Here is a 26,422-nt window from a genome sequence, read left to right as displayed (position 1 = left end):
TTAAGTGGGTTGTCAAGCATTTTCCATTTACTGCGGAATAAGCGACGGCTAGCTCGATCGTCTAATGCTTAATTAAAGCGGCGGTGGGAAACGTACGATCGTTCTCAAGCAAAGATCCTCCGCTCTACGATGCTGAAAATCTTACCTTTGGAACCTTTAACTACGGCTTTCTAATAACATCCCCGAGAGTCTTTGCGGCCCCATGATGGCAGGCAAGACGAGCGTGTCAGCGTTGGACAACTTAGAGCCAATAATACGCGGCCGCATGACTCGAATGAATAAACCCAGTTGAGGCCGCGTCCCCAAAATATATTATTAGCTCACGCGCTTTCAAATCGCATTATCATACCGTCAGTGAGGACATCACTTCTGGGAGTTTTTGACGGCAAAAATCCTTCCAACGCAACTCTGGCATGGAGCGGGAGACTGAGCTTGTTATATTTAGTCAGACAGCGAGTCTAACTGCTAATGAATGCTACTGGCAGGGTGTCTGTTGAGCCCCGAGGAGATTTTAGAGAACACTGGTAATATATGTGTGTTTGTGTGTGTGTGTGTGTGTGTGTGTGTCCTCTTTGGGTCAGAGAAGCAAAACAAGAGAGAGAGCTACAACCAAGCCGAGTTTGAGAGAATGCTCTTTTTCTTTGTTATTTATTTGAAGTGCATCAATTAGAATGATAGCGGCGCAGTTTAAAATGAAATCAATTCAAAACGAAAGGCGGTTTCGTCTTGCATGATGTAAGGCAGGCATGTCCAAAGTCCGGCCCGCGGTCGAATTTCATCCGGCCCTCGGCCCCTGTCATAAAATCAGTGCCGTCTGGCCCGCAGGTTGGGCGCAATGGAACACGTTTTGAATTGACTCAGGTCTCGTAGACTGGTGAGTGATGTTTCATAGAGTACTGCTTCCCTCTCGTGGCTAAATGTGTAATAGCATTCACTAAATGAGTAATAGCATTTAGACACTAGAGGGCATCACTCACGAGTTAACAAGACATCACTCCGTGTTTATATTGACTGATATGTCATATTTCAAATGATCCTTGCAGTTGTGGATATGTGTATTGCTTGTTCATTTCCCTGTTGTTCGAGTCAAAGGTTTTGTGACTATTGAAAAGTCATGGTGATACATTTTATGTTTCAAATCAATCAATTTGCACTCAGGAGACTTCTGTTTAAGAAAAAGTCAAGTGAATAAGCAGTTGCATGTGATATACCTGTTTCAAATGAACCAAAAGAAATTCTTAAGATTGTTGAAATTAAAATAAAAATGGAAATGTGAAACAGACTGGCTTACTAAAATTTGTTGAACAATATTGTTGTTCAATGTAAAGAATGTCAGCCAAGGTCGGCCCCCCGACATTTTACCACATAAAATCTGGCCCCCTTGGCAAAAAGTTTGGACACCCCTGATGTAAGGTGTCACTGTGTCACTGTAACACTCGAGCTACGACGGTGTTGGTGTTACTGTTTCTAGGCTGCGGTGAGTAGATTGGCGTGATGACACGTCGGTCGGCATCGGTAGCCTTCGCTTCCCCAGATAGATCCTGCACACTCGTGAATTGAGGATATTCCGGGTTCAAGTCTAAGTTTAGACGCCGGCTGCTTTTCTGCTCCGCTGGCCCGGCATGACGCTCCCTCGTCGTAATTGTTCCTTTGAGCGTATTGTAAGCCTCGTGATTGGCTCCCATCCCTCGGCTTTTCGTGATCAATCCTATTCAACTGCGATGGTGTCTAATGACTGGATTTGTGAAGGACATTTTATTTATAAGCCTCCGATAAGATCGAGATGCATACAGGGTGATGGTACACCCGAGGGGTTAGCTGGGCTATTTTCATGCACTCTGACATGCAGGCATTGACCTTTAAATCAGATCAAGTCTTCCTTATTTTTTCTCAAAGATCCACAGGGAACCAGATGGAAGGGTTGTTTTTTTTTTTTTTTCATGAGAAGGGTAATGCACGGGTCAAGTGTTTAGTGTCATTATTTTCTCTCTCTCCTTGTTGTGAAAGCGCTATATAAATCAGCATGTATTGTATTGTATTTTTCAGGGTCAGACTTCCAGTGTAACATTCACATCATACCAGTGAAGAACGAAGAGGGCGTAGTGATGATGTTCATCCTGAATTTTGATTACGTTTTGGACGAGGGGAGTGACAACTCCGCAGAGAAGATAAGCCCCGCGTCGCCCACAAAGTCTGATCAAAGTGAGTACTCACGTAACTCTCGCACTGTGATATAATCCCGTAACACCTTCAAAATATTCCGGCAAAGGCTAAAAAAAAAATTAAAAAAAAAAAAGATACAGCGCAACGTTTGAGGTCGAATACAATCTGTTTTGCCATGCCGGCCTTTTGACCTGGGGAAAAACAGTGGTAATACAGTAATCCGTTCCAGGGTCAAACTGTCGCCATCGAAACTCTTTGTTACATGCAGCATTGTTAGTCCATTCACACACTGTGTAAGTGATGGTGCACCTGTTCTGTGCTGAATTTTAAGGGAATGAGCCAAGGAAATAATCTGGCTGTGTTCACGCCCAAAACGGTGCAAACACCCCTTTCTATCTGCACCCATTTCCAAAAATAGGAGAAGAACGAAAACTCCACCCATGCGCGGTTAAACTGCATTAGCCTTGCACTGGGCAAATGGCGTCAATTTTGAAAGGTTTCTAAATGTGCAACATCAGGGGTATTTGACCTTTGCGGTTCCGCTGTGAAATGATCTAATTATTTCTTATTTTGTCCCTTTGGACAACATTTAAAAACATTATTCCCTCATAAGCATAATGGATGTTATATTCAAATGATTTTTTAATAAAAAAAAAAAAACATCATTAAAATGCTACTGCTTTTTCTTGCCCCTAAAAATATACAGCATAATAGTACTTCTTTTAATGATCCCACATCCGTTATTCACAAAACCCATTCCATTATTTATCCAGTTTGTGAATGTTGTTGTATAGAAGAAAAAAATGCAAAGTGTGCACACAGGGGAGGAAATGCTCTGCTTCTATAGCCGAGCTCTGGTTATGGAGTCAAATCTTGTTTTTTTATAATGATACCATCTGTACCCTGTATGTCTTTTGAGAGCTTCTATAGCCCTCATTTATTTCCATTTATTTTTGTTTGGATAAATGTCAGAACATAGAAATATCAATGAGCTTCCTTTCCTTCAACATCTCTCTGACTCAATCTCAGCCATCCTCTTCATTCAGCATGAACTGCGCTGGCATTCAGTTTGTGCTGTGCCTTGTGAATGTAAATACACCCGTGCGCCCGTGCGTGCGTGCGTGTGTGTGTGCACGCAAAGCTAACATGACTAATAACATTTGATTGCTTGTGAGCGCACTTCGGCAAAGGGGATCTGCGGGTTGATGATGGAACAGCTTATGATGCAATATGACGTGTTTAGCATACACTGAAGGTCTCTTAGGAGTTGCATATTAATGTTGTTCACTAACGTTACAATTGGGGGGGGGGTTTCCATACTGTTTTTAACTGCAGCATACAGCATTAATGATAGGAATGTGGAAAAGTATAAAACCAGAATTAAATATTAGATTGGCGTCCAAAGTGAATATTGGCGGGGCATACTCTTCTACATCGTAAAGCTCCGTTTTGCTACCCATGGCCAAATGGCAGAGTAAGGGCAAATATTATTTCGACGCTTGGTCAATTAATTGCTCATTAATATTCAATCAGAAAATGTTTTATGCTGACAGACATAAGCGTTAACTGCCGAGGCCATTGAAATTCGGTGGCAGACCTACACGATAGCACCGACATAGTCATGTGAGTTAGTCTACTGGATGGAGAGATGGAGAGAGAGAATGAGACAACGAGAGGAAGAAAGAAAGAAAGAAAGAAAGAAAGAAAGAAAGAAAGAAAGAAAGAAAGAAAGAAAGAAAGAAAGAAAGAAAGAAAGAAAGAAAGAAAGAAAGAAAGAAAGAAAGAAAGAAAGAGAGAGATTAGCATGACCTAGCTAGCTTTTGAGCTGTAGCGCTGTGCTAGCTAGAGTTAGAAAGCCAGATTATTATATGGTTAGCTAGCTAGCTATTGTTCTATTCCAAATATTTATGACTTAGAAACGCGCTAACATTTCCAAGCTCCGCAAAATTACTACAATGTTGACAATTGTATTTTCTGGTGTGAAGGTTTATTCGAGACATTAGCATTGTGTTCTGTCCATTGTGTTGTGTGTTCATTTCTATAACTACTACAGCCACTATGTCAGGAAATGTTGTGCTGTGTTTGTAGGAGAGTTGAAATTCTGTTCAAATGCCATCCATCTTTTTCTAATATTCTCATTGAGGATGTAACGACAACGCCGATACTGTGATATCCAAATTGCCACGATTTGCCATTACAACAACAAAATGACTGCCCACTTCTATTTCTCTGTCACGGCTGTTTTCTTATGTGCCAAAAAACAATAAGAAGCGGAAAGCTGCAGATGAAGCTCAATATCCAAATCCAACCTAAGGAAGGATTTTATATTGTTCCTTCAAAAACCCCAACATTAAGGGATCCAAAGTAGCCATGCGGGTCCCTGCAGGTGGTTCATCTCCTGCAGCACAGACGAGTGGAAAATCTATAAGCCTCTCTCCAGGAGTTTCCGAGCTTTGTTAGACGCTTTTAGGGGTGCTGACATGAGCGTGTTTAGGGTATGGAAACAGATGGAAAGTTATTATTTATGTATGTAAGGAGGATGCTGGGAGAGAAGCGGCTCACAAGGGTTCACTTTCATCTCCAACTATTCTATTGTTAATGAGTCAAAAGTTTAACTTTGAACGGCCTGCAAAATCAGACTTCAATTAGCATGATAAAATAAATGACAAATGGATTTTTGTTTCACTCCCCTCCATTAAAATACAGTCAGCCCTGTGACTTAACACTTTCTGTAAATTCCCGCCCATTTTTTAGGGGGTCGATTTTTCCGCTTCCGCCAGGCTGCCTTGAGCCTGATGAATACCAACAAGCAATCGCTTCCACAAGAGGACCCAGACGCCGTGATGGTGGACTCGCCCAAAGACAATGAGGACTCGGTAGCCCTGCAGAGTTTCCCCTCGCCCACCAAGAGCATGTGCAGTCCCATCGAGGCCAACGACACCCACGCCCTCATCAGCTCAAGCCACCACTCATCCCAGGCCAGCGTGGCCCCTGAACCACTCGACCATTCGTCCCCCAAACTGCTGTGGGAGAAGATTTACCAGACGGAGGTGCACCAGTCCTCGACTTCCTTGTCCAATACCTTCCCAAGAGGAAGCGTCACAAGCATGAGGCGGGCGTCCTCTGTCCATGAGATTGAAGGCTACAGTTCCAGTTCCAAAAGCATTTTCAGGGACCGGCATACAAATGAAGGTATGCGTGCAATGTCTGCCCATTTACGTGCACAAAAATAATATGTGACCGTTCAAATACACAATGTCGACATCTGTCCGTGCATTAACATATAATGATAATTCAACCTTCTTGTAATGTGCAAGAGGCTCTGTGTTTTATCAAACAAAATGCTAATTAAATTTGTCAACTTGTTTTTCAAAGGAAGAAAAGAAATTAAAAGCCTAGCAGTAAAAACGGGTCAAAATGACCCGAGGGATTTATTTTTCTGAAATAAATGTTTTCAATATCTTGAAATTGTTTCATTTAATGCAAGAAGCCTAGAAGAAGTCACTAATTGAAAACGTTCATGTTGGGTCAATCTGACCCACAACATAACAGGAGGGTTTTTCTTTTTTTTTGATCAGCAGGTGCATTTAACCACGTGAAGTCCAGCCTGCTTGGCTCCACGTCGGATTCCAACATCAACAAGTACAGCACCATCAACAAGATCCCCCTGATCGCGCTCACCTTCTCCGAAGGGAACGACAAGAAGACTCACTCTCCTCCGACATCGGAGAAAACCATCATCGCGCCAAAGGTCAAAGACAGGACGCACAACGTCACAGAAAAAGTGACACAGGTGAGCCGTTCATGAGGCATTATTTTTGACGGCCAGGCATCGAGCCCCCCCCCCCCCCCTCCCCCCACCTCGAGTGATCTTTTCTTGAAAAAGCTCTTCCATGGTAATTCACAAGTCAGGGCCTCTGGCTCAGCGGCGCTTTGTTTGTCGGCTTGGGAAGCTGCCAAGGCCCCAGCGACGGAGCTCTGACATTCAGAAAGAGAGAGAGGGGTCGTTCCTGGAAAGCACAGGAATAATAATAATGTGTTGAACCCCCCCCCCTTCCTCTTTAAACTCTCATTCTCATCTCAGTTTAGTTTTTTACCTGGGGTTAATAAAGTCCAATGTCATAAAATTGTGACTTGCGAGCTGTAAGCTCAGGCTTACAGACAGCTAGCTGGCATTTAAACTTAAAAGACATCTACAGCATGAAGACACAGAGGACAAGATAAATGGACAAAAAAATTCTATCTCTGGTTATTCTGCTTGTTCATTGATTATAGAAAAATGTATTTTTTTAAAAACGTTCAATATGACAGTAGCAAATTGTTTTGTTGTATTTTATAGAGTGAAATAGGTGTTTGATCCCCAAGCAAAACTGTAAGTTAGGACTCAGCGATCAATTAAAAAAAATAAATAAACCCCCAAAAATTCTCACACTCAACTTTCTACGCAGAAAACGTTTTTGTTTGGTTTGTAAGTCTAAGATGGTTTTTGGTGAGTCCGAGTTTTTTGGATACGTTTTTTGACAGTGTTGAATACTTTAGTAGTGTGAGAGAGTTTTGAGGGTCTGTGTGTGTTTTTTAGTGAGTGAGAAAGTTTGAGTTTATTTTTTGTTGCTTGGGAGTTTTTTTGGGGGGGTGTGGGGGGAGTGATTTTGTGTTACTGTTTGAGAGTTCCTTTTGAGAGAGCTGGAATTTTTTTGTTAGGTTTTTCAAGTGTGTGCGTGATTTTTTTTAGTCAGTGATAAATTCTGGGTTTTTAAAACTTTTTTGGTGAGTGTCATAGTTTTTTTTGTTGGTTGGGAGTTCTTTGAGAGTTTTGGAGGTTTTGAAAAATGATTTTGGGTGTGCACCAACATTTTTTAGTGATTGAGAAATTTAGTGTTTTGACAGTTTTTTTAGGGGGGGTGAGTGTGAGACGGTTTTTTTTTTTCAAGATGAGTGAGAGGTTTTAGGTCAGTGTGAGAGTTATTTGTAACATGAGAGTTTTGGGGTACCAGAGAGACTTTTCGGTATCATAATAATAGTAATAATAATAATAAGAATATTTAGATGTAATATCGTAATATATTTTTGTAACGATGCATTCAGGGTACAATAGGTGGATTTTTTTCCTGAAGTATCAGCTATCAACGTAAAAACAAAAGAGCAAAGTTACTTCGAAAGTGTGATGACATTTCTGATGACATTTTGTCATTGACCGGTGTCATAAGTCCCCCCAGGGTTCAGTATAGAAAGAAGAGCACTTGAAAGGAATCCGGCACGGACGTCATCCGGCACGGTGCGGCCAATGTTAGCGGGGCAAAGCGTTCATATTTCAACAACTCTGTTGACCTTAGCTGAGCGTGAGGAGACGCCACCGAGACGTGAGCGCCGAGTCTTCCTCTTGAATCGCTTGTATAATTAATGGCTTCAACATGGGGGAATGTGCAGCGACTAGAAAGACCCCACTGCTGCCCAAAGCTTCACTTTTTTTCTTTTTTTTTCATGGCACAGGAGAGTTTTTGTCATCCACGGCTTATTAGGCCAAAAGCGTGGGATGACTCAGGAAACTGAATAATTTACGATCCAGTCAGAATGTACTCGAACGGGGAAATTCAAACAAATGTTTGCTTAAGTCTTTTCGTAAGTCTATTCATGCCCATCCGAAAGTTACGCACACTACAAAAATGCCGGGCTGTTTTGCGAACCCACTCACTGGGTAGCTGTTGATTTTCAGCAGACGGGGTTACTTTGACCCAAGGTCGGGTCAATTATGTCGTCATTTCCGAATTGGCCCATTATTGTTGCGAATGTGGACGACGACTGCACCGAAGGTTTCATCGCTCACGTTGGCGTTGCCGCCATTGATCTATTTCTCAGAGCCTCTGCGGGGAGGGCAATTAAGGCGAAGACTTACCGGAGTGTGCAATTTGGCTTTTGAATTAATTGGGATTACACACCACAACTACCTTTTTGTCAGCATTTCTCAAACAGGAGACCATGATTCACAAAATAATTGATCATAAATTGTTATGTCGTGTCAGTGAAGAAAAATGCAGATGGGACAAGTAAAAACAAAAGTAATTCATCTAATAAGCCAATTAAAAGCTTTGATGATTGTGATGTATCGTCTGAAATCTGAATTCCCTGCATGATTAAATAAAGTCAGGACATTCATTTTGTTTTTTGTTTTTTTTTGTTAGGTTTTATTTTATTTTTTTTTTAGAACAGGCATATTATTACGCCAAAAATGTAGCAGCCATTTTTAAAATTAAGTCCTATTTTTCTAGCGAATTAAGTCACATTTCAGCGTCGTATTACGTGCATAAGTTGTACTTTTGCAATTCACTTCAAATATTAAATATTCTAGTGTAATGGGATGAAAGTGTGATAAATTGTCAAGAAGAAGAGAAAACGCGAGGTGTTGTGAGCGCAGCCTCATTTTTGCTGAAAAGTTTCCAAAAAGAATTATTAAATGACTGCGTCCTCTATCATCCTGCATTTTACGCCTACAGATGCATAGGGAGGAATTGAAATCGGGTGTTTGTATTATGCGGACTTCACTTATCGAAGTGGGGGTAGTTTTTTTGCTGCTCATCTAAAAATAAATAGATGTTAAAAGAAAGAAATCTGCTTCACAACACTTTATTTTATTTTTTTTTGGTCTCCTCCAGGTCTTGTCGTTGGGAGCCGACGTTCTCCCAGAGTACAAGCTGCAGACGAACCGCATCGACAAGTTCACCATCCTACATTACAGCCCGTTCAAAGCGGTGTGGGACTGGCTGATCTTGCTGCTGGTCATCTACACGGCCATCCTCACGCCTTACTCGGCCGCCTTCCTCCTCAACGACCAGGAGGAGCAGAGGAGGCGTGAATGCGGCTACTCCTGCAGCCCCCTGAATGTGGTGGACCTCATCGTGGACATCATGTTCATCATCGACATCCTCATCAACTTCAGGACCACGTACGTCAACCAGAACGAGGAGGTGGTCAGCCACGCGGCCAAGATAGCCATCCATTACTTTAAAGGCTGGTTCCTAATAGACATGGTGGCGGCCATTCCCTTTGACCTGCTTATCTTCGGCTCAGGATCAGATGAGGTTTGTCATCTCTCTCTCTCTCTATCTCTCTTTTTTTTTAAACCTTTTTCCTAAGGGAGTCGGGTATTACGGCATAGAGGCTCAGTCAGCTCCGCACAGCCATCTCTTTATTGACTCCAGACTTGGGAAGCCGGGGCCACTACTTAAAGCCTGTGTCTCTCTGTCTCAGCTATGGAAGGATTACTTTAAATTGCATGGCGTTTTTTTTTTTTTTTTTTTTTTTTTGAATGGTCCTCATTCTCGAATCCATTTACAAGGATTAATGGCTTACCAAATGGCAATCATTGATGCATTTATGTGACGAGGGCGGGGGGCAACAGCGCCGTGCGCACGGCTTACATGCAGATGTTAGACAGTCATTGGTAGGCCGGCCGCCAGGCTTGGCCGGCTCGTTTGATAGCTCCGGATCGGCTTCAGCGCTTGATCGTGCTTTGTAGGCGCACTCCATTACGCCAGAAAAGCTCCTGATTATAAACCATAACACCGCTTCTGCTGAGTCAGCGAGTCTCCTTCAATCTCAATGGCAATGTTTTACTTAGCCGCCGAAAGAAAGCAGGGTGTCCGTCTTGAAAGTACGCAGCGCGCGGTGATGGCGAGCGACCGAATCGTTGGTCTTTGGATGCAGATTATATGATGGGGTTTGGATGCAGGGTTAAGCTTCAGTTTATTCTCCCGAGACCTTTTTTTTTCCATTTAAAAAAAAAAGCATGAATATTACTTTTCATTTTTTAAATATATGTTGAGTGTAAAATACAAAGAAAAAAAGGATTGTGTTATATTGCAATATCGTTTTTATTTGATTCCAGTCCTGAAAATATTTTTTTTTTCGAATTTTTCCAGTCATCCGAGATGGTCCGTTATTGAAAACAGCCGAATGAATCTGTTTGTTTTTCCTCCCCCTGTGAAGTGAGAAGCCCCTCAGCAACCACATTACATAATCCTTGTGCAGAGAAACGTGAATGAACTCCAGTTACATCTGTCATGGCTCGTGCGTTCAACTTCAAAATGGACAGCCGTCATTCCCACGACGCACAAATTCTGACTAAAATCCACAGCGGTGGATATTCGTTACAGTATGCGGATTGTGGTTCGGAAAGTGGAAAATAACCTCAGTCTAAATTTGTTTCGCCGAGCCACAAACGCCCTCGCTGCATGTCTTGGAATTATTCCACACGGTATATTTGTTGTAATACTGCATAATGACTATAGAAATATTCTGTAATGCTTGCCGCGCGGTCCGACTCAATGCAGCAGTTTGCACAACAAAAGTCAGCTCGTTTAAGTGCGGCAAAATGAATAGATTTGGGCACGCAGAGGTACTGTGCCGGCGCCTCATTTCGCTTGTTTATTGTCCCTCTTGGGGAATGGCTGTTCAGTAGTCAGCACATCAGGGAACCTTGTGACATGATTAGAAAAGCAACTCTTTACATACTGTACATGCTTCCCTCGCAATATATTGGCTACATGACGTTTTCTTTATCGTCAGCAGCAGGGAGTAAGTCTGTAAAGAGGAGTGTTCAGTCACATTTTTGTTATTCCGCAGATATGCACAAGCTGGCGTAGTTTTTTTTAACAAAAAAGGCAGTGTGCGCCGTTAATGGCGTGAACACAGCCGACGCCATTTGTCACCAATTGTGGCATTCATTTGTGTGTGACCGGAGCTTCGCCGGTGTTGCAACACAAGCGGTGGGCCTCATTACTGACAGAATGAGCAGTTGATAACCGTGCGTGATGTCGAGAGACCTCGCGGATTGCATTTACTGCCATCCTGCATGTGCCGTCTATGCACATATTTGTATATTAATCAACACAACTTCATATCCTGAATTTTATTCATTTATTCATTCATCTTCCGAGCCGCTTGATCCTCACTAGGGTGGCGGGGGGTGCTGGAGCCTATCCCGGCCGTTTTCGGACAGTAGGCGGAGGACACCCTGAATCGGTTGCCAGCCAATCGCAGGGCACACAGAAACGAACAACCATTCGCTCTCACACTCACACCTAGGGACAATTTGGAGCGTCCAATCAGCCTGCCACGCATGTTTTTGGAATGTGGGAGGAAACCGGAGCACCCGGAGAAAACCCACGCAGAGAACATGCAAACTCCACACAGGGAGGCCGGAGCTGGAATCGAACCCGGTACCTCTGCACTGTGAAGCCAACGTGCTAACCACTGGACTACCGGGCCGCCCTGAATTTTATTATTATTATTTATTTTTATTTTTGTTTGCAAACTATGTGGCCAGTTTCCCAAAACATGCATACTGCACCCTGTTCGGAAACCTACATTTGGGTTCCTAAAATGTTCATCCCCGCTTTTATTCCGTTCAACTCACCCCAACCCCCGAACCTGTGTTCAGACGACCACTCTGATCGGCCTGCTGAAGACGGCGAGGCTGCTCCGTCTGGTACGAGTGGCCCGGAAGCTGGACCGCTACTCGGAGTACGGCGCCGCCGTCTTGATGCTGTTAATGTGCATCTTTGCCCTCATCGCCCACTGGCTGGCCTGCATTTGGTACGCCATCGGCAACGTGGAAAAGCCGTACTTGGAGCACAAGATTGGCTGGCTGGACAACCTGGGAGTGTCCATCGGCAAGAAATACAACTACAGCGATCCCAACTCCGGTCCCTCCATCAAGGACAAGTACGTGACGGCGCTTTACTTCACCTTCAGCAGTCTAACCAGCGTGGGATTTGGCAACGTTTCCCCAAACACAAACTCGGAGAAGATCTTTTCCATTTGCGTCATGCTGATCGGATGTGAGTGCAAACGCTCGTCGGCATCGTCGAACCGGAGCGCCCCCCGGAGATCGAGATTTGTCGTTTGCACGTGCCGCTCAAACGACTCTTGTGTGTCTTCCAGCGCTTATGTACGCCAGCATCTTTGGGAACGTCTCCGCCATCATCCAGAGGTTGTACTCGGGTACGGCACGCTACCACGCGCAAATGTTACGGGTCAAAGAGTTCATCCGTTTTCATCAGATCCCCAACCCGCTGAGGCAGCGGCTGGAGGAATATTTCCAGCATTCCTGGGCCTACACCAACGGCATCGACATGAACACGGTAGATAACCAGCACGCCGAGCGATTGGTCAACATTTCGCGCATGAATCTTAAAGGCCAAGTCTTTTTTTTTTTACTCTCTCTCTCTTTTTTGTCTGCTTTTCGTTGTCTTTCCTCTGGTGAGAGCAGGAGGTGCGTATGACATTTTATTATCTCGTCTCGTTCGACGGCCAAGCGGCGCGGTTTGCAATCAACACCCCCCCCCCCCCCCCCTCCTCAAAAGCCCCATCGCTGTGGTATAGAAACGAGCAGTTTTAACCAAAACAGTTTTAATGCTGAATATTTGGATTGGATTGAAACGAAATGCAGAAAACGTGAGCTTTTTTTTTTTTTCTTTCAAACACTCAAAAGTCCTAAGCGCAGTCGCCCTGATTTTGATGCGATAAAAATTTGAGTGCCTTTCGTCGTTATCTGACACAATGAAGGAGATCACCGGGTGTGAGGCTGCTAGCTTGCGTGCTATCTGGCAGCTAGCGCCGAAACCTGCCCGGGATATATTCCGGCAGCTAGCAGGGAGCTAGCGTGGGTTTTTCTTTTGAGTGTTGTTGTGGCTCCCTCCCATACTCCCAAAATGTCATGTTAGGTTCATTGAGGAATCATTTTGAGAAGGGTGACAAAGCTTTTTGAAACAAAGCTACTTTGATTCATGTGAAGGGCGACGACGCGTTGTGAATGAACACATTTGCTCCTCCCACCCACCCATCCGTCCATTTTCCAATCTGCTTATCCTCACGAGGGCCGCGGACATTTGCTCCTATAGAGCCTACAATTACATATTATATATGTAATATATATAAAACGTATATCATGTTATCCATCCATGTGAAGACGTACTGGAGGTGACATTCTGCACCATATTGGCTACACAAAATTCTTCTCACTTAAAGTTTAAAAAGCATTTCCTGCAGGCTTTTGGTTGATTTGACTCGGGCACTCATTGACTCTACCCCCCACCCCCCACCCTCCCATAGGTACTCAAAGGTTTTCCAGAGTGCCTGCAGGCAGATATCTGTCTTCATCTCAATAATAATCTACTTCACAACTGCAAAGTCTTCCAAGGAGCCACCAAAGGCTGCCTGAGGGCCTTGGCGATGCACTTCAAGACCACGCACGCGCCTCCCGGAGACACTCTGGTCCACAGCGGCGACGTTCTCACCGCCCTCTACTTCCTGTCCCGCGGCTCGATCGAGATCCTGAAAGATGACATCGTGGTCGCCATCTTGGGTAAATTGCATCACTTGTTCAACCGTACTGACGTGATTGTCTTCAAGAAAATCCCAAATTGTGTGAATGCACGGAAAATATTATGGTAAAGAACATTTGGGGGTTGAGTTGCAGAAATTGCAGAAAGCAGGCGTCCAATGACATTCTCAAGCGGAAAAGTGTTCAGGTTGAATTTTCGACGGATCAAAAAATGAGCGGTTTTGCGGAGTAATTGCTGCTTTTCAAATGGCTCGCGTCAACACATTTTTGACAGGACGGCGCCCTCACCACTTCTGCCCTCTGGCCAATGGCGGCATTCCGTGCCGAGAACGAGGCGCTGGCATTTCTATTAAGTGGAGCCATAAAAGCTTGTTAAAAGAGCACGCGCAACTGTCCGCTGAGCCTTGACAGCCGCAAAATTGGGGGGTGGGGGGTATTCTTGTCGAAAGGTATCGATATGATGTGAACAATTTTCCTCTGGGCTGACTTTGTAATATTTGCCACTGCGATAGGAAAGGCATACGTTCCAACAATGCCTTTTCAACGAGATGAATGCGCTCCGAAGCCGAAGCCGACACAATGAGGCTTAAACTCGGGCTGCTGAATCGCACGGACCGATTACGAACACCCCCGCCGCCGAAAATGTCACTGATCCAATTGATCCGTGGACTTTCACGACGGCGTACAGTGCGAAGCTTGATCAGCACGGCTTTGCTCCACTTCTTGTGGGTCGGGTGGGGGCCTGCGTTTTTAGCACAATGCCACACATGAGCGACGAGGCTCACCTGCAAGCGAAGGAGCTAAAGGCTGCACATTGTGCCCACGGCGCAGGCGTATAATAACATCTTCAACTACCGACCCCCCCCCCCTCCATCCCCCAAGCGGTTCATTTGCTACTGATATACGGTAGGTCAACTTCAGCGCCATTGCATAAATAGTACCATTAAATGGCTTTCCATGCTCATTCACGCATCGGCCCCAGAAATCATTTTGAACTAACTCAATAGAAAGGTCTAAAAAAGTCCTTAATCCGTATTTCTTGTGCTTCATTGCACTGCAGCGGAGCTTCCCATCCATCTCATTTTCTATAGCGCTTGTCCTTTCTATAGGGTCACCAGCGAGCTGCAGCTTCAACCAAGCTGACTTTGGAAATCGCAGGGCGCATCGATAATAATAATAAAAAAAAATTCACACCTCTGGACAATTTTAATTCTTCAATGAAGCTTAAGTGGAACTCGGGACGCTCCGACAAACGCGTGCAAACTCCGGCCCGGGTCGATACATGCGTGCAGTCAACAACGAGGCGTTCTAAAGCGGCCAACAAATTATCTGACGAGAAGATGCATTTTCGAGGGATTGGCGTAGCTTGGGAGCTAAGTGCAGAGCGCAGTTGCTATGGTTAACCACTGAAAGGCGCTCAAGATTACAGAGTCGGAGAAAAAAATAATAATAAGAAAAGTCTTATTAGTCTCGCAATGGAGAATAATCGGGAAAACTGAAGGTTTACCGCTGTGTCTCCACAACTTAGTTTGACATATTTATCGGATGTTTTCAGCTAAGACCTTCACCTGTTGTCGGACCAATTTGGACAACAAGTCCTTAAACTAGAGGCAAATGTAAAAAGAGAGCTCGCGTATTGATATTTGGTCTGTGTGTGTGTGTGTGTTTGTGTGTGTGCATGGTTATCAAAAACCAGGGAAAAATGACATCTTTGGTGAAATGATTCATCTATTTGCCAAACCGGGAAAGTCCAACGCTGACGTGCGGGCTCTGAGTTACTGCGACATGAGCACCATCCAACGGGAGGACCTTTTGGAGGTGTTGGACATGTACCCAGAGTTTGCTGACTACTTCTTTGCCAACCTGGAGCTGACCTTCAATCTCAGAGATGAGTCCGCAAAGGTATAAAAGGATCACGCAAATGGCGGCCGCGCGTGTTGCTAATACAGCGACGACAGCTTTGGTTAGCGTCCGCCGTTCTCAGCGATCTCGCGCAGTTTTTTTAATCCGTCGACTGAATTATTTTGCGGATTTTCAACATGTAAAATATTCTTGTTCAATTAAAGCGTGAGGAAAATTTCAAATCCCATCTGTGCGATGAAACAATGCTATATACCGTGTTTGCTAGCTACAGCCGCTTTTGCTTTATTTATTCCCCCCACCCCCCCGCAAATATCACCCAATATGTCTTCACCTCTCGGAAACAAATGACATCCGCCCTTTTATAGCTCTTAACGTGCACGATAATATATTTATATTATTGCAGCCTCCCAGTCCCGAGGGCTGCGATTCGGATGGCGAGGGCACCAGGAGCATCAAAAGAAGGATTTCCTTCACACCCGAGCCACCCAAAGGTAAGTCTTTGATAAAATAATCTATACGCGGCAACAACAACATCTCCCGATCATGCGTAGAGGACCAACCATCGGTGTTTTCCGTTCCCCAGTGGAAAACAACGAAGTCAGTACCGAACTGGAAAGGGGGAGGGAGTCAAACCTGTGCCTCAAGAGATGTTCCCAAGTCCGGGGTCCTTCGACACCCAGCAGCCCTGTTCTCGACTCTAATCTTCTCGGACACAACGAGGTCACAGACGGCTTGAGGAGAAGTCCATCTTTTCAAGGTATTTGGAATTACCGGTACTCTTTCTTGAAATAGGAGTGGTTGTTTGGTACCTCAACTTGTGGGAGCCACGGCATATATCCAACAGGAAGACAAATTGTCAACAATGTTGCTGTCTTTTTCATCCGTAAAGTAATCAATCCACCCTAAGAGGCATAGATGACGGTGAGTTCGGATTATTGTACCGTATTTTCAGCACCATAAGGCACTTGGGAGTATAAGGTGCACCGGCAACGAATGTTTTCATATCGAGGGCGCGCCGCATTATAAGGCGCAAAGAATAGAAGCTACAAGAGTGGCTGCTGTTGCGTTATGCATCCACTAGATGGAGCTACGCTGAAGGGAAATACGATACAATGCAGCTTGATTTATATCACGCTTTCAAAACCGCTGCAGCTTTAACAAAGGGCTTGACAGAACACTTCAAGTACTACGTCCGAGAAATCAGAATATTGATCCACATGTAAGGTGCATCGGATTCTTTTTTTGAGAAAATTGAACGAGCGCCTTATAGTGCGGGAAAATCCGGTCCTCAAATTCTAAAATAATGACCGATTTTTTTCTTTAAATGTGCACTCTCTACCACATGTGCACAATGTTGGACAGTTCCGACAAGATAGTGCCAAATATTTCCTACGTATTGACCCCAACGATGTGACTTGGACTTCCATGACAAGATAGTGTTGTTCCCCGGATACGGCTTCTTTCTATTGTTCCTTTGACTTGTTCGCTGGATGCTGAAGCCGCGTGAAGACAAAGCGCCGCGTCGATTGTGAGAAAAGGGAAACATGACAGAACAGGCTTCCTCCTCGTATCTTTGCGGCTCATCGCGCCGCTACAAAGCCACCTGCACACGCTGCATCCACGGATACGCAAAGCATACAAGCGGCCATCATTTGTATTTTTATTTTTTTCTACAAACGTAATGGTAGCAAGGTGTCCAGCTGCGATAACAACGGCCTTCGTTTGCCACTTGAAAACAGCGCTCGAGTAATTCCGCCGGGACAAAGGCCTGATGAATTACAACAAAGGCCCGACACTCAGCAATCCTTTTGAGATTAATGACAGTCCTATTTTAACAAGCAACATTTTTTTTCTGTTGTTGGCTTTTTTTTCCTTTTTTTTTTTCACGGCGAGTGCGTAAAGGATGCATGTTGCTTTTGCGCTCTCCGCAGATCTGTGCTGTGATAAATGGGTGTGCAAGAAGCCTACGGACTACCTGGATGAGTCAGCGCATTTCCAGGAGCTGCGAGGAGACGATAATTCGGCCAGCGAGCTCACCTACGGAGAGGTGGAACAGCGCTTGAATCAGCTCCAAGAGCATTTAAACAGGTAGCGTTTTCTTCTTGTTGTCGTTGGGGGGAAGTCGAATTGTCAAAAAAAAGAATCCAAAATTAGTTGGATTTTTCAGAACCCAGAACCTGGGTCCCTTATACAAACCAGCATTTGTGTGTGTGTGTTTACAATAAATTATTGATTAGATCGTCGTATAATTTTAAAAAGTGCATACCTACTGTACATATGGGACTGGAGGCCCAAAACAACAATCCTAATCCTCAACTTTGGGCCGGTTAAAAGCTCTGATATGATTGTGCTCGGTCATCACATAAATCTGCCATTTCGGGCCAGCGGCGCTGTATGAAAATTGAATTCCAGTTCGTCTCGCTTGTTTCATATCCTTTTTGTGAAACTAGTCGTGAATATTTCAGATGAAATGTTCCCAAAATTAAAAATAACAATGGTGCTGAGAATTAAGTGTTGTTAAGTCCTTTTTCACACTGCACTTAGCAGACCACAGCGCGCTGTCAACGAACTTGAACAACAAGAATATCAAGAGCAGGGGGGGGGGGGGAATGTCTTAATGGTTATTATGTCGAAAGGCTTGGGGGAGGGTCTTTTTATTTCCCTGTATTTGTTCAAACTCTGCATCAAGTTAAAGTGACCCATAATAATATTTAACGTATGTTTCCCTGTCTCGTTCTTCATGACTGCTTCGGCTCAGAACACTCACTACACTTGTTGGTCATGATCTTGGTCCTTGGAGAGATTATTTTTGTTTAATTTTCGGGCGGTAAAAAAATGTGAGAACCTCTGATGTAATATTTTTATTTTTTTATTTACCCCATAAGTGCAATATTCTGCTTGAGCACCTTAAAGCACATTTAATTGGCCGTAAATGCTGTCGAAGTTTGAGGAAAACTCAAAATGAAGCAGATGGCAAACGGCCACAGAATCTTGAAAGTTTTGCGGAAGGCGACTGATTCTTATTTTTATTTATAGCCCAGTCCAACCGCTCATCTACTTTATGTAGATGCTAATGATTAGTGCGTGCTTTCACACACCAAAAAATGAGGGGTGGGGTGGGGGGGGGGCTCCTCCCACACAAAGCAAAGTACGCTGCGCTTACACCAAGATCCCTGCCAGGATTTATCTCATTTTGCCTGGACAAATATAGAAGATGGAGGGGGGGGGGGGGGGGGGAATCAACCTGGCAAGAGATATTGTTGAACTAAATATACTGTAGGTGGGATTTAAGGACGAAAGAACCGTAACATATTGAAAACCCGATAATGAATTGGTACAACAGCTTTGTTTGTACCGACAATCTCATATATTCATGCGTGAGCAGATGTAGTTGTGATATCAGTTTCAGAAGAGGCAAAGTTTTACCAACACAACTGCAGCCAGCAGGCAAGCCAGCGAGTGACACATAAAATGAACAGCAGGTGTTATTTTGGGCTGGGGAATGACACCAGCATCAGCACCATGTGTCTGGCTCATCTTATTTTCGCACAAATAAGTCATGTAATACCCTGCAATAGAATCAATGCCAGGTTTTCGCCTAGTGTGAGATGGCTGGATGAGCATCAAGTGTACCTTTTGATATTGTGCCGTGCACATGATTGAGCAAATACACTCTGTAATAAAAGGGGGTCATTGTTGGCTGGAGGTGTTCAGTAAGAAGTACTGATTGAATGTAGTCATAGATACATTCATGGAAATAGTGTGCTTGTTCGCAGTAAACAATAGATTCACACCTCCCATACATAAGCTAATTATCACCCTTGGTTAAAATCATCCTTTTAAGTTGTTTGTCCATAACACAAGCCCTTTGTCCGCTATCATGGATCAAAAGCCCCCTCTAGTGGTCAGAAAACGAACTGAAGCGACAACGCTGTGCTCACAATCGAGATTGTGTATGATGGTGGATGTTACAATTTAATATTATTGAGAGTCTATGGAAAGCAGTTTGAAACATTTGTTTGACATGTGTTACTGGTTGAATAAACCTAAAACCTTTGTCGCTTTTTGAATCTCAGTCAAGGTGACGTGGGTTAATTTACGGGGGCCTTGCCACATCAAATATGGCCGACACTCACAAAGAGAAAAAGTGACCCAAATTGAAGTCTACGTTATGATTTAATAGTCTGTGTCTATGGTTAAATCGTGCTTGCTTTTTTTTAATGGTAGACTTTCAAGGCGTTGTCACTGGTGTCTGTCACTTTATTGTCTTGTCAATTTAATATGAAGTTTGATTAGTATTTGACCAGCGTCAAGCTAATCTAGCTAGTTTAGTTTCGCAGTTCACAGCGTTACCCAATCTGTTTTTCAGGTTGGAGTCTCAGCTCACGTCCGACATTCAGACCATCCTGCAGCTGCTGCAGAGGCAACCCGCGTTGGGTCCTCCGGCTTACAGCACTGTGACGGCCAGTCCAGAGTATCACGGATCTGCCGTGAAGATTCAGCCCGCTGCCTTGACAGGGAGCCATTTTTTCAGCCATACGCAAAGTCAAGTAAGTGAAGACTGTCAAAGTCAAAAGGTTTAAAGCACGCATGTCACACAGAGAAAGGTGGAAGAAAAAGCAGGCATTAAAAAAAAAATCTCTCACTTTTGTGGACCGGGACTTTGGGCTTTAGAGTGCCTCGTTGTCACAGTGTGGAGAAGCCCAGTAGCAACCCTGTAGGACATATTTTAGTCACCATTTTTTTTAACCTCTACGCTCCGCATTTCCCACCCAGGGTCCCAACCACAAATTCAAGAGGGTCTTTCGGGAATCCAAAGACTCAGTGCCGAGCTTGGCCACCTTGAAGGTGCCGGTCGAGGACAACCTTTCAACGTTGCTTTTACAAAGACAAGCGGAACCGCAACAGCAACAAGAGATTACCCGGGATCAACAGTCAACATTGATCCTGATTTCAACATCAACCTCGTCTTCACCCCCTTCCGACTGCACCCTCAACGCCACCGGACTCCACAGACCCGACTCTGACCCAGAGCTACCGAGGCCATAAACCTTTCAGCATTTGTCTTCTCACCTCTGGGTCGTAATGCTGTAATAATTACACGCAGTCGTAGTCACTCTTTCTCAGCATGCTGCAACAGACAAATATATATTCTTGATTTGCAGTTGCTCGGTAGTATATTTAACGTCTTGTTTTTTTTTTTTTCCTCTGCCGTCCTTTGCGGTATTGCGGTACCGCTGGCATCCATATCCGTATTTCCAATATAAATGCACTTGGAGAGCGCAAACCACCACCAAGGCCACGATAGACTACCAACAGCCATTCTGTTATATGCAAAATCTATGTCTGGGGTATACATAGAAACAAAATAGTAGAAATATGCTCATTTTAACCACAATGGTAGAAAAATAATAAATACATAGTTTGGCTTGATCAAATGAAAAGCTTGTAAGATAAACATGATCATCAAGATGACATACCGTATTCCCCAGCAGTCGCCTCCAAGCTGTTATCATGAGATTTTTAGCAGGATTTTCTACAAAAGAGAACGCGCTGAAAGTTGTGTTTCGTGGAGGGGGTGGGGGGGCACGCTTTCTTTCTGTAGACGAATGTTATGAATATATAATGGCTTAACCGGTTTGAAATGGGGATAAAAATGAGCAAATTTCTGTCATTCTCTTGAGAAATGGAATTTGGTACACCCCCTGTTCAAATGCCAGGTTTTTGTGACAAAGAAAGAAATCATTTCAAAACTTTTTCCACCAGTAATCGGTCACTTATACCCTGTACCATACAATTAGAAAAATAGTGTTGAGCTTCTGAAAGTTTCAGCAAAAAAGCTCCCCTTTGGTGAAAAAAAAGTTTTGAAATGATCTATCTTGATCTCATTTCCTTCAATCACAAAAACCTGTTCAGTGGAACTTATGCTTCTGCCTCCCGCTCAATCATAATGTGGTGCTTTATTTTTTTGCTACCATTTCCAAGTGAACTCTCACTTTTTAGTGACTACACGATGAGCTAATCAAATCCAACTATCCTGCAGGTACAGGATTCTAGATTTTTTATTTTATTTATTCATTTGTTCCTCATATCTTTGCATGCTGGCCTACAAGTCACAAAGAAATTCTTTTTCATTTTTGTTCAGATTTATTTGGATGACGCTTAAACAGAATTAATAGGTCAACATGTTTGAGCCTGTCCGAGTTTTTTATTTTTTTTTTGGGGGGGGGTGTAATACAGCATTTACACTGAGGTATGACAACTGTTTGTGTATCCTTGGCTGTATGCCTGTCTTCTCTGAAGTGTGACTCAGGGGTTCTGGACAATTGCACTGCAGTTTACAGTATCCAGAATACTGTAATAATCCTCTTTATACAATGTGCATTATTACTTTGGTCAGTGGTGTGCACCTACTGTACATCACACTATCATTTGTCAACAAAAGCATGTTTTTTTTTATCTGTATAGTCATTGTTTTTGCACCACTTGCTAGCCCAAAGTAGCACATATTATAACGATGTCAGCATACGTGTCTCTTTTACCACGTAGAAAAGTTAGTGTTTGCACATAAACATCCCCGACAGAGGGTTTTGTGCCTCTTCCGTAAATACAAATGCTATGTCAGACTCTTCTTGACGGATCAAGTTGTTTCATTTCCTAGCACAATTTTGGTGACGTTGTACGTTGAAATATTGCTAGAAACTGAAAAAATGAAATTCATCATATTGCCAGATATTTGAAAAAAAATCTATTTTTTTTACTGCTAATCTTATTTTGAAAAGTAGTAAATGTTTGTTTTGAAACTGGGATCTGCAATAAAAGGAGACACTTAAAACAGTGGAAAGAATTACTTTTTTTATGTTTATCTGACATGGGAGCAACAATGATATCTCAACAATGATACAATATCATGATAAGAGGTTTTTAACCGAAAAAAAATACAGTTTTTAGCTGAAAAAAAACGACCATGTATAGTAAGGCGTTTTTAGGCCCAAAAAAACGACCATGTATAGTAAGGCGTTTTAGACGAAAAAAAACGATCATGTATAGTAAGGCGTTTTTTGACGAGAAAAACGACCATGTATAGTAAGGCGTTTTTAGCCGGAAAAAAACGACCATCTATAGTAAGGCGTTTTTAGCCGAAAAAAACGACCATGTATAGTAAGGCGTTTTTAGCCGAAAAAAACGACCATGTATAGTAAGGCGTTTTAGACGAAAAAAACGACCATGTATATTAAGGCGTTTTTTGACGAGAAAAACGACCATGTATAGTAAGGCGTTTTAGACGAAAAAAACGACCATCTATAGTAAGGCGTTTTTAGCCGGAAAAAACGACCATGTATAGTAAGGCGTTTTAGACGAAAAAAAACGACCATCTATAGTAAGGCGTTTTTTGACGAGAAATACGACCATGTATAGTAAGGCGTTTTAGATGAAAAAAAACGATCATGTATAGTAAGGCGTTTTTTGACGAGAAAAACGACCATCTATAGTAAGGCGTTTTTAGCCGAAAAAAAACGACCATCTATAGTAAGGCGTTTTTAGCCGGAAAAAAACGACCATGTATAGTAAGGCGTTTTAGACGAAAAAAACGACCATCTATAGTAAGGCGTTTTTAGCCGGAAAAAACGACCATGTATAGTAAGGCGTTTTTAGCCGAAAAAAACGACCATGTATAGTAAGGTGTTTTTTGACGAGAAAAACGACCATGTATAGAAAGGCGTTTTTAGCCGAAAAAAAACGATCATGTATAGTAAGGCGTTTTTTGATGAGAAAAACGACCATCTATAGTAAGGCGTTTTTTGACGAGAAAAACGACCATGTATAGTAAGGCGTTTTTAGCCGAAAAAAAACGACCATGTATAGTAAGGCGTTTTTAGCCGGAAAAAAACGACCATGTATAGTAAGGCGTTTTAGACGAAAAAAACAACCATCTATAGTAAGGCGTTTTTAGCCGGAAAAAACGACCATGTATAGTAAGGCGTTTTAGACGAAAAAAACGACCATCTATAGTAAGCCGTTTTTTGACGAGAAAAACGACCATGTATAGTAAGGCGTTTTAGACGAAAAAAAACGATCATGTATATTAAGGCGTTTTTTGACGAGAAAAACGACCATGTATAGTAAGGCGTTTTTAGCCGAAAAAAAACGACCATCTATAGTAAGGCGTTTTTAGCCGGAAAAAAACGACCATGTATAGTAAGGCGTTTTAGACGAAAAAAACAACCATCTATAGTAAGGCGTTTTTTGACGAGAAAAACGACCATGTATAGTAAGGCGTTTTAGACGAAAAAAAACGATCATGTATATTAAGGCGTTTTTTGACGAGAAAAACGACCATGTATAGTAAGGCGTTTTTAGCCGAAAAAAAACGACCATCTATAGTAAGGTGTTTTTAGCCGGAAAAAAACGACCATGTATAGTAAGGCGTTTTAGACGAAAAAAATGACCATCTATAGTAAGGCGTTTTTAGCCGGAAAAAACGACCATGTATAGTAAGGCGTTTTAGACGAAAAAAAGACCATCTATAGTAAGGCGTTTTTTGACGAGAAAAACGACCATGTATAGTAAGGCGTTTTAGACGAAAAAAACGACCATGTATAGTAAGGCGTTTTTAGCCGAAAAAAAACGACCATGTATAGTAAGGCGTTTTTAGCCGAAAAAAAACGACCATCTATAGTAAGGCGTTTTTAGCCAAAAAAAAAAAACGACCATGTATAGTAAGGCGTTTTTAGCCGAAAAAAACGACCATGAATAATAAGGCGTTTTAGCCGGAAAAAAACGACCATGTATAGTAAGGCGTTTTTAGACAAAAAAAACGACCATGTATAGTAAGGCGTTTTTAGCCGGAAAAAAACGACCATGTATAGTAAGGCGTTTTAGACGAAAAAAACAACCATCTATAGTAAGGCGTTTTTAGCCGAAAAAACGACCATGTATAGTAAGGCGTTTTAGACGAAAAAAACGACCATCTATAGTAAGGCGTTTTTTGACGAGAAAAACGACCATGTATAGTAAGGCGTTTTAGACGAAAAAAAACGATCATGTATATTAAGGCGTTTTTTGACGAGAAAAACGACCATGTATAGTAAGGCGTTTTTAGCCGAAAAAACGACCATGTATAGTAAGGCGTTTTAGACGAAAAAAACGACCATCTATAGTAAGGCGTTTTTTGACGAGAAAAACGACCATGTATAGTAAGGCGTTTTAGACGAAAAAAAACGATCATGTATATTAAGGCGTTTTTTGACGAGAAAAACGACCATGTATAGTAAGGCGTTTTTAGCCGGAAAAAAACGACCATGTATAGTAAGGCGTTTTAGACGGAAAAAAAGACCATCTATAGTAAGGCGTTTTTTGACGAGAAAAACGACCATGTATAGTAAGGCGTTTTAGACGAAAAAAAACGATCATGTATATTAAGGCGTTTTTTGACGAGAAAAACGACCATGTATAGTAAGGCGTTTTTAGCCGGAAAAAAACGACCATGTATAGTAAGGCGTTTTAGACGAAAAAAAGACCATCTATAGTAAGGCGTTTTTTGACGAGAAAAACGACCATGTATAGTAAGGCGTTTTAGACGAAAAAAAATGACCATGTATAGTAAGACGTTTTTTGACGAGAAAAACGACCATGTATAGTAAGGCGTTTTTAGCCGAAAAAAAATGACCATGTATAGTAAGACGTTTTTTGACGAGAAAAACGACCATGTATAGTAAGGCGTTTTTAGCCGAAAAAAAAACGACCATGTATAGTAAGGCGTTTTTAGCCGAAAAAAAACGACCATGAATAGTAAGGCGTTTTTAGCCGAAAAAACGACCATGTATAGTAAGGCGTTTTAGACGAAAAAAACAACCATCTATAGTAAGGCGTTTTTTGACGAGAAAAACGACCATGTATAGTAAGGCGTTTTAGACGAAAAAAAACAACCATCTATAGTAAGGCGTTTTTAGCCGAAAAAACGACCATGTATAGTAAGGCGTTTTAGACGAAAAAAACGACCATCTATAGTAAGGCGTTTTTAGCCGAAAAAAACGACCATGTATAGTAAGGCGTTTTTAGCCGAAAAAAACGACCATGTATAGTAAGGCGTTTTAGACGAAAAAAACGACCATCTATAGTAAGGCGTTTTTTGACGAGAAAAACGACCATGTATAGTAAGGCGTTTTAGACGAAAAAAAACGATCATGTATATTAAGGCGTTTTTTGACGAGAAAAACGACCATGTATAGTAAGGCGTTTTTAGCCGAAAAAACGACCATGTATAGTAAGGCGTTTTAGACGAAAAAAACGACCATCTATAGTAAGGCGTTTTTTGACGAGAAAAACGACCATGTATAGTAAGGCGTTTTAGACGAAAAAAAACGATCATGTATATTAAGGCGTTTTTTGACGAGAAAAACGACCATGTATAGTAAGGCGTTTTTAGCCGGAAAAAAACGACCATGTATAGTAAGGCGTTTTAGACGAAAAAAATGACCATCTATAGTAAGGCGTTTTTAGCCGGAAAAAACGACCATGTATAGTAAGGCGTTTTAGACGAAAAAAATGACCATCTATAGTAAGGCGTTTTTAGCCGGAAAAAACGATCATGTATATTAAGGCGTTTTTTGACGAGAAAAACGACCATGTATAGTAAGGCGTTTTTTGACGAGAAAAACGACCATGTATAGTAAGGCGTTTTAGACGAAAAAAACGACCATGTATAGTAAGGCGTTTTTAGCCGAAAAAAAACGACCATGTATAGTAAGGCGTTTTTAGCCGAAAAAAAACGACCATCTATAGTAAGGCGTTTTTAGCCAAAAAAAAACGACCATGTATAGTAAGGCGTTTTTAGCCGAAAAAAACGACCATGAATAATAAGGCGTTTTAGCCGGAAAAAAACGACCATGTATAGTAAGGCGTTTTAGACGAAAAAAACGACCATGTATAGTAAGGCGTTTTTAGCCGGAAAAAAACGACCATGTATAGTAAGGCGTTTTTAGACAAAAAAAACGACCATGTATAGTAAGGCGTTTTTAGCCGGAAAAAAACGACCATGTATAGTAAGGCGTT

The 26,422-nt window shown here is 42.4% G+C and overlaps 1 protein-coding gene across 1 annotated transcript in view; it reads left to right on the top strand.

The window, feature by feature from the left end:
* LOC127611191 (potassium voltage-gated channel subfamily H member 7-like) overlaps positions 1-22,202 on the top strand; it is a 31,940-nt gene extending 9,738 nt beyond the window's left edge. Inside the window, exons 3-15 of the mRNA XM_052081546.1 lie at positions 2,047-2,202; positions 4,918-5,355; positions 5,742-5,956; positions 8,814-9,239; positions 11,600-11,999; positions 12,103-12,302; positions 13,273-13,525; positions 15,201-15,406; positions 15,771-15,858; positions 15,951-16,124; positions 17,299-17,455; positions 19,737-19,917; positions 20,144-22,202. Of these exons, the coding sequence (XP_051937506.1) occupies positions 2,047-2,202; positions 4,918-5,355; positions 5,742-5,956; positions 8,814-9,239; positions 11,600-11,999; positions 12,103-12,302; positions 13,273-13,525; positions 15,201-15,406; positions 15,771-15,858; positions 15,951-16,124; positions 17,299-17,455; positions 19,737-19,917; positions 20,144-20,416 (3,167 nt within the window). The 3' untranslated portion in view covers positions 20,417-22,202. The remainder of the gene's footprint in view (positions 1-2,046; positions 2,203-4,917; positions 5,356-5,741; positions 5,957-8,813; positions 9,240-11,599; positions 12,000-12,102; positions 12,303-13,272; positions 13,526-15,200; positions 15,407-15,770; positions 15,859-15,950; positions 16,125-17,298; positions 17,456-19,736; positions 19,918-20,143) is intronic.
* The last annotated feature ends 4,220 nt before the right edge of the window (positions 22,203-26,422 follow it).

This window comes from Hippocampus zosterae, chromosome 12 (assembly GCF_025434085.1).
Source record: "Hippocampus zosterae strain Florida chromosome 12, ASM2543408v3, whole genome shotgun sequence".
NCBI classification, from domain to species: domain Eukaryota; kingdom Metazoa; phylum Chordata; class Actinopteri; order Syngnathiformes; family Syngnathidae; genus Hippocampus; species Hippocampus zosterae.
This window is presented reverse-complemented; position numbering and strand designations above follow the sequence as displayed.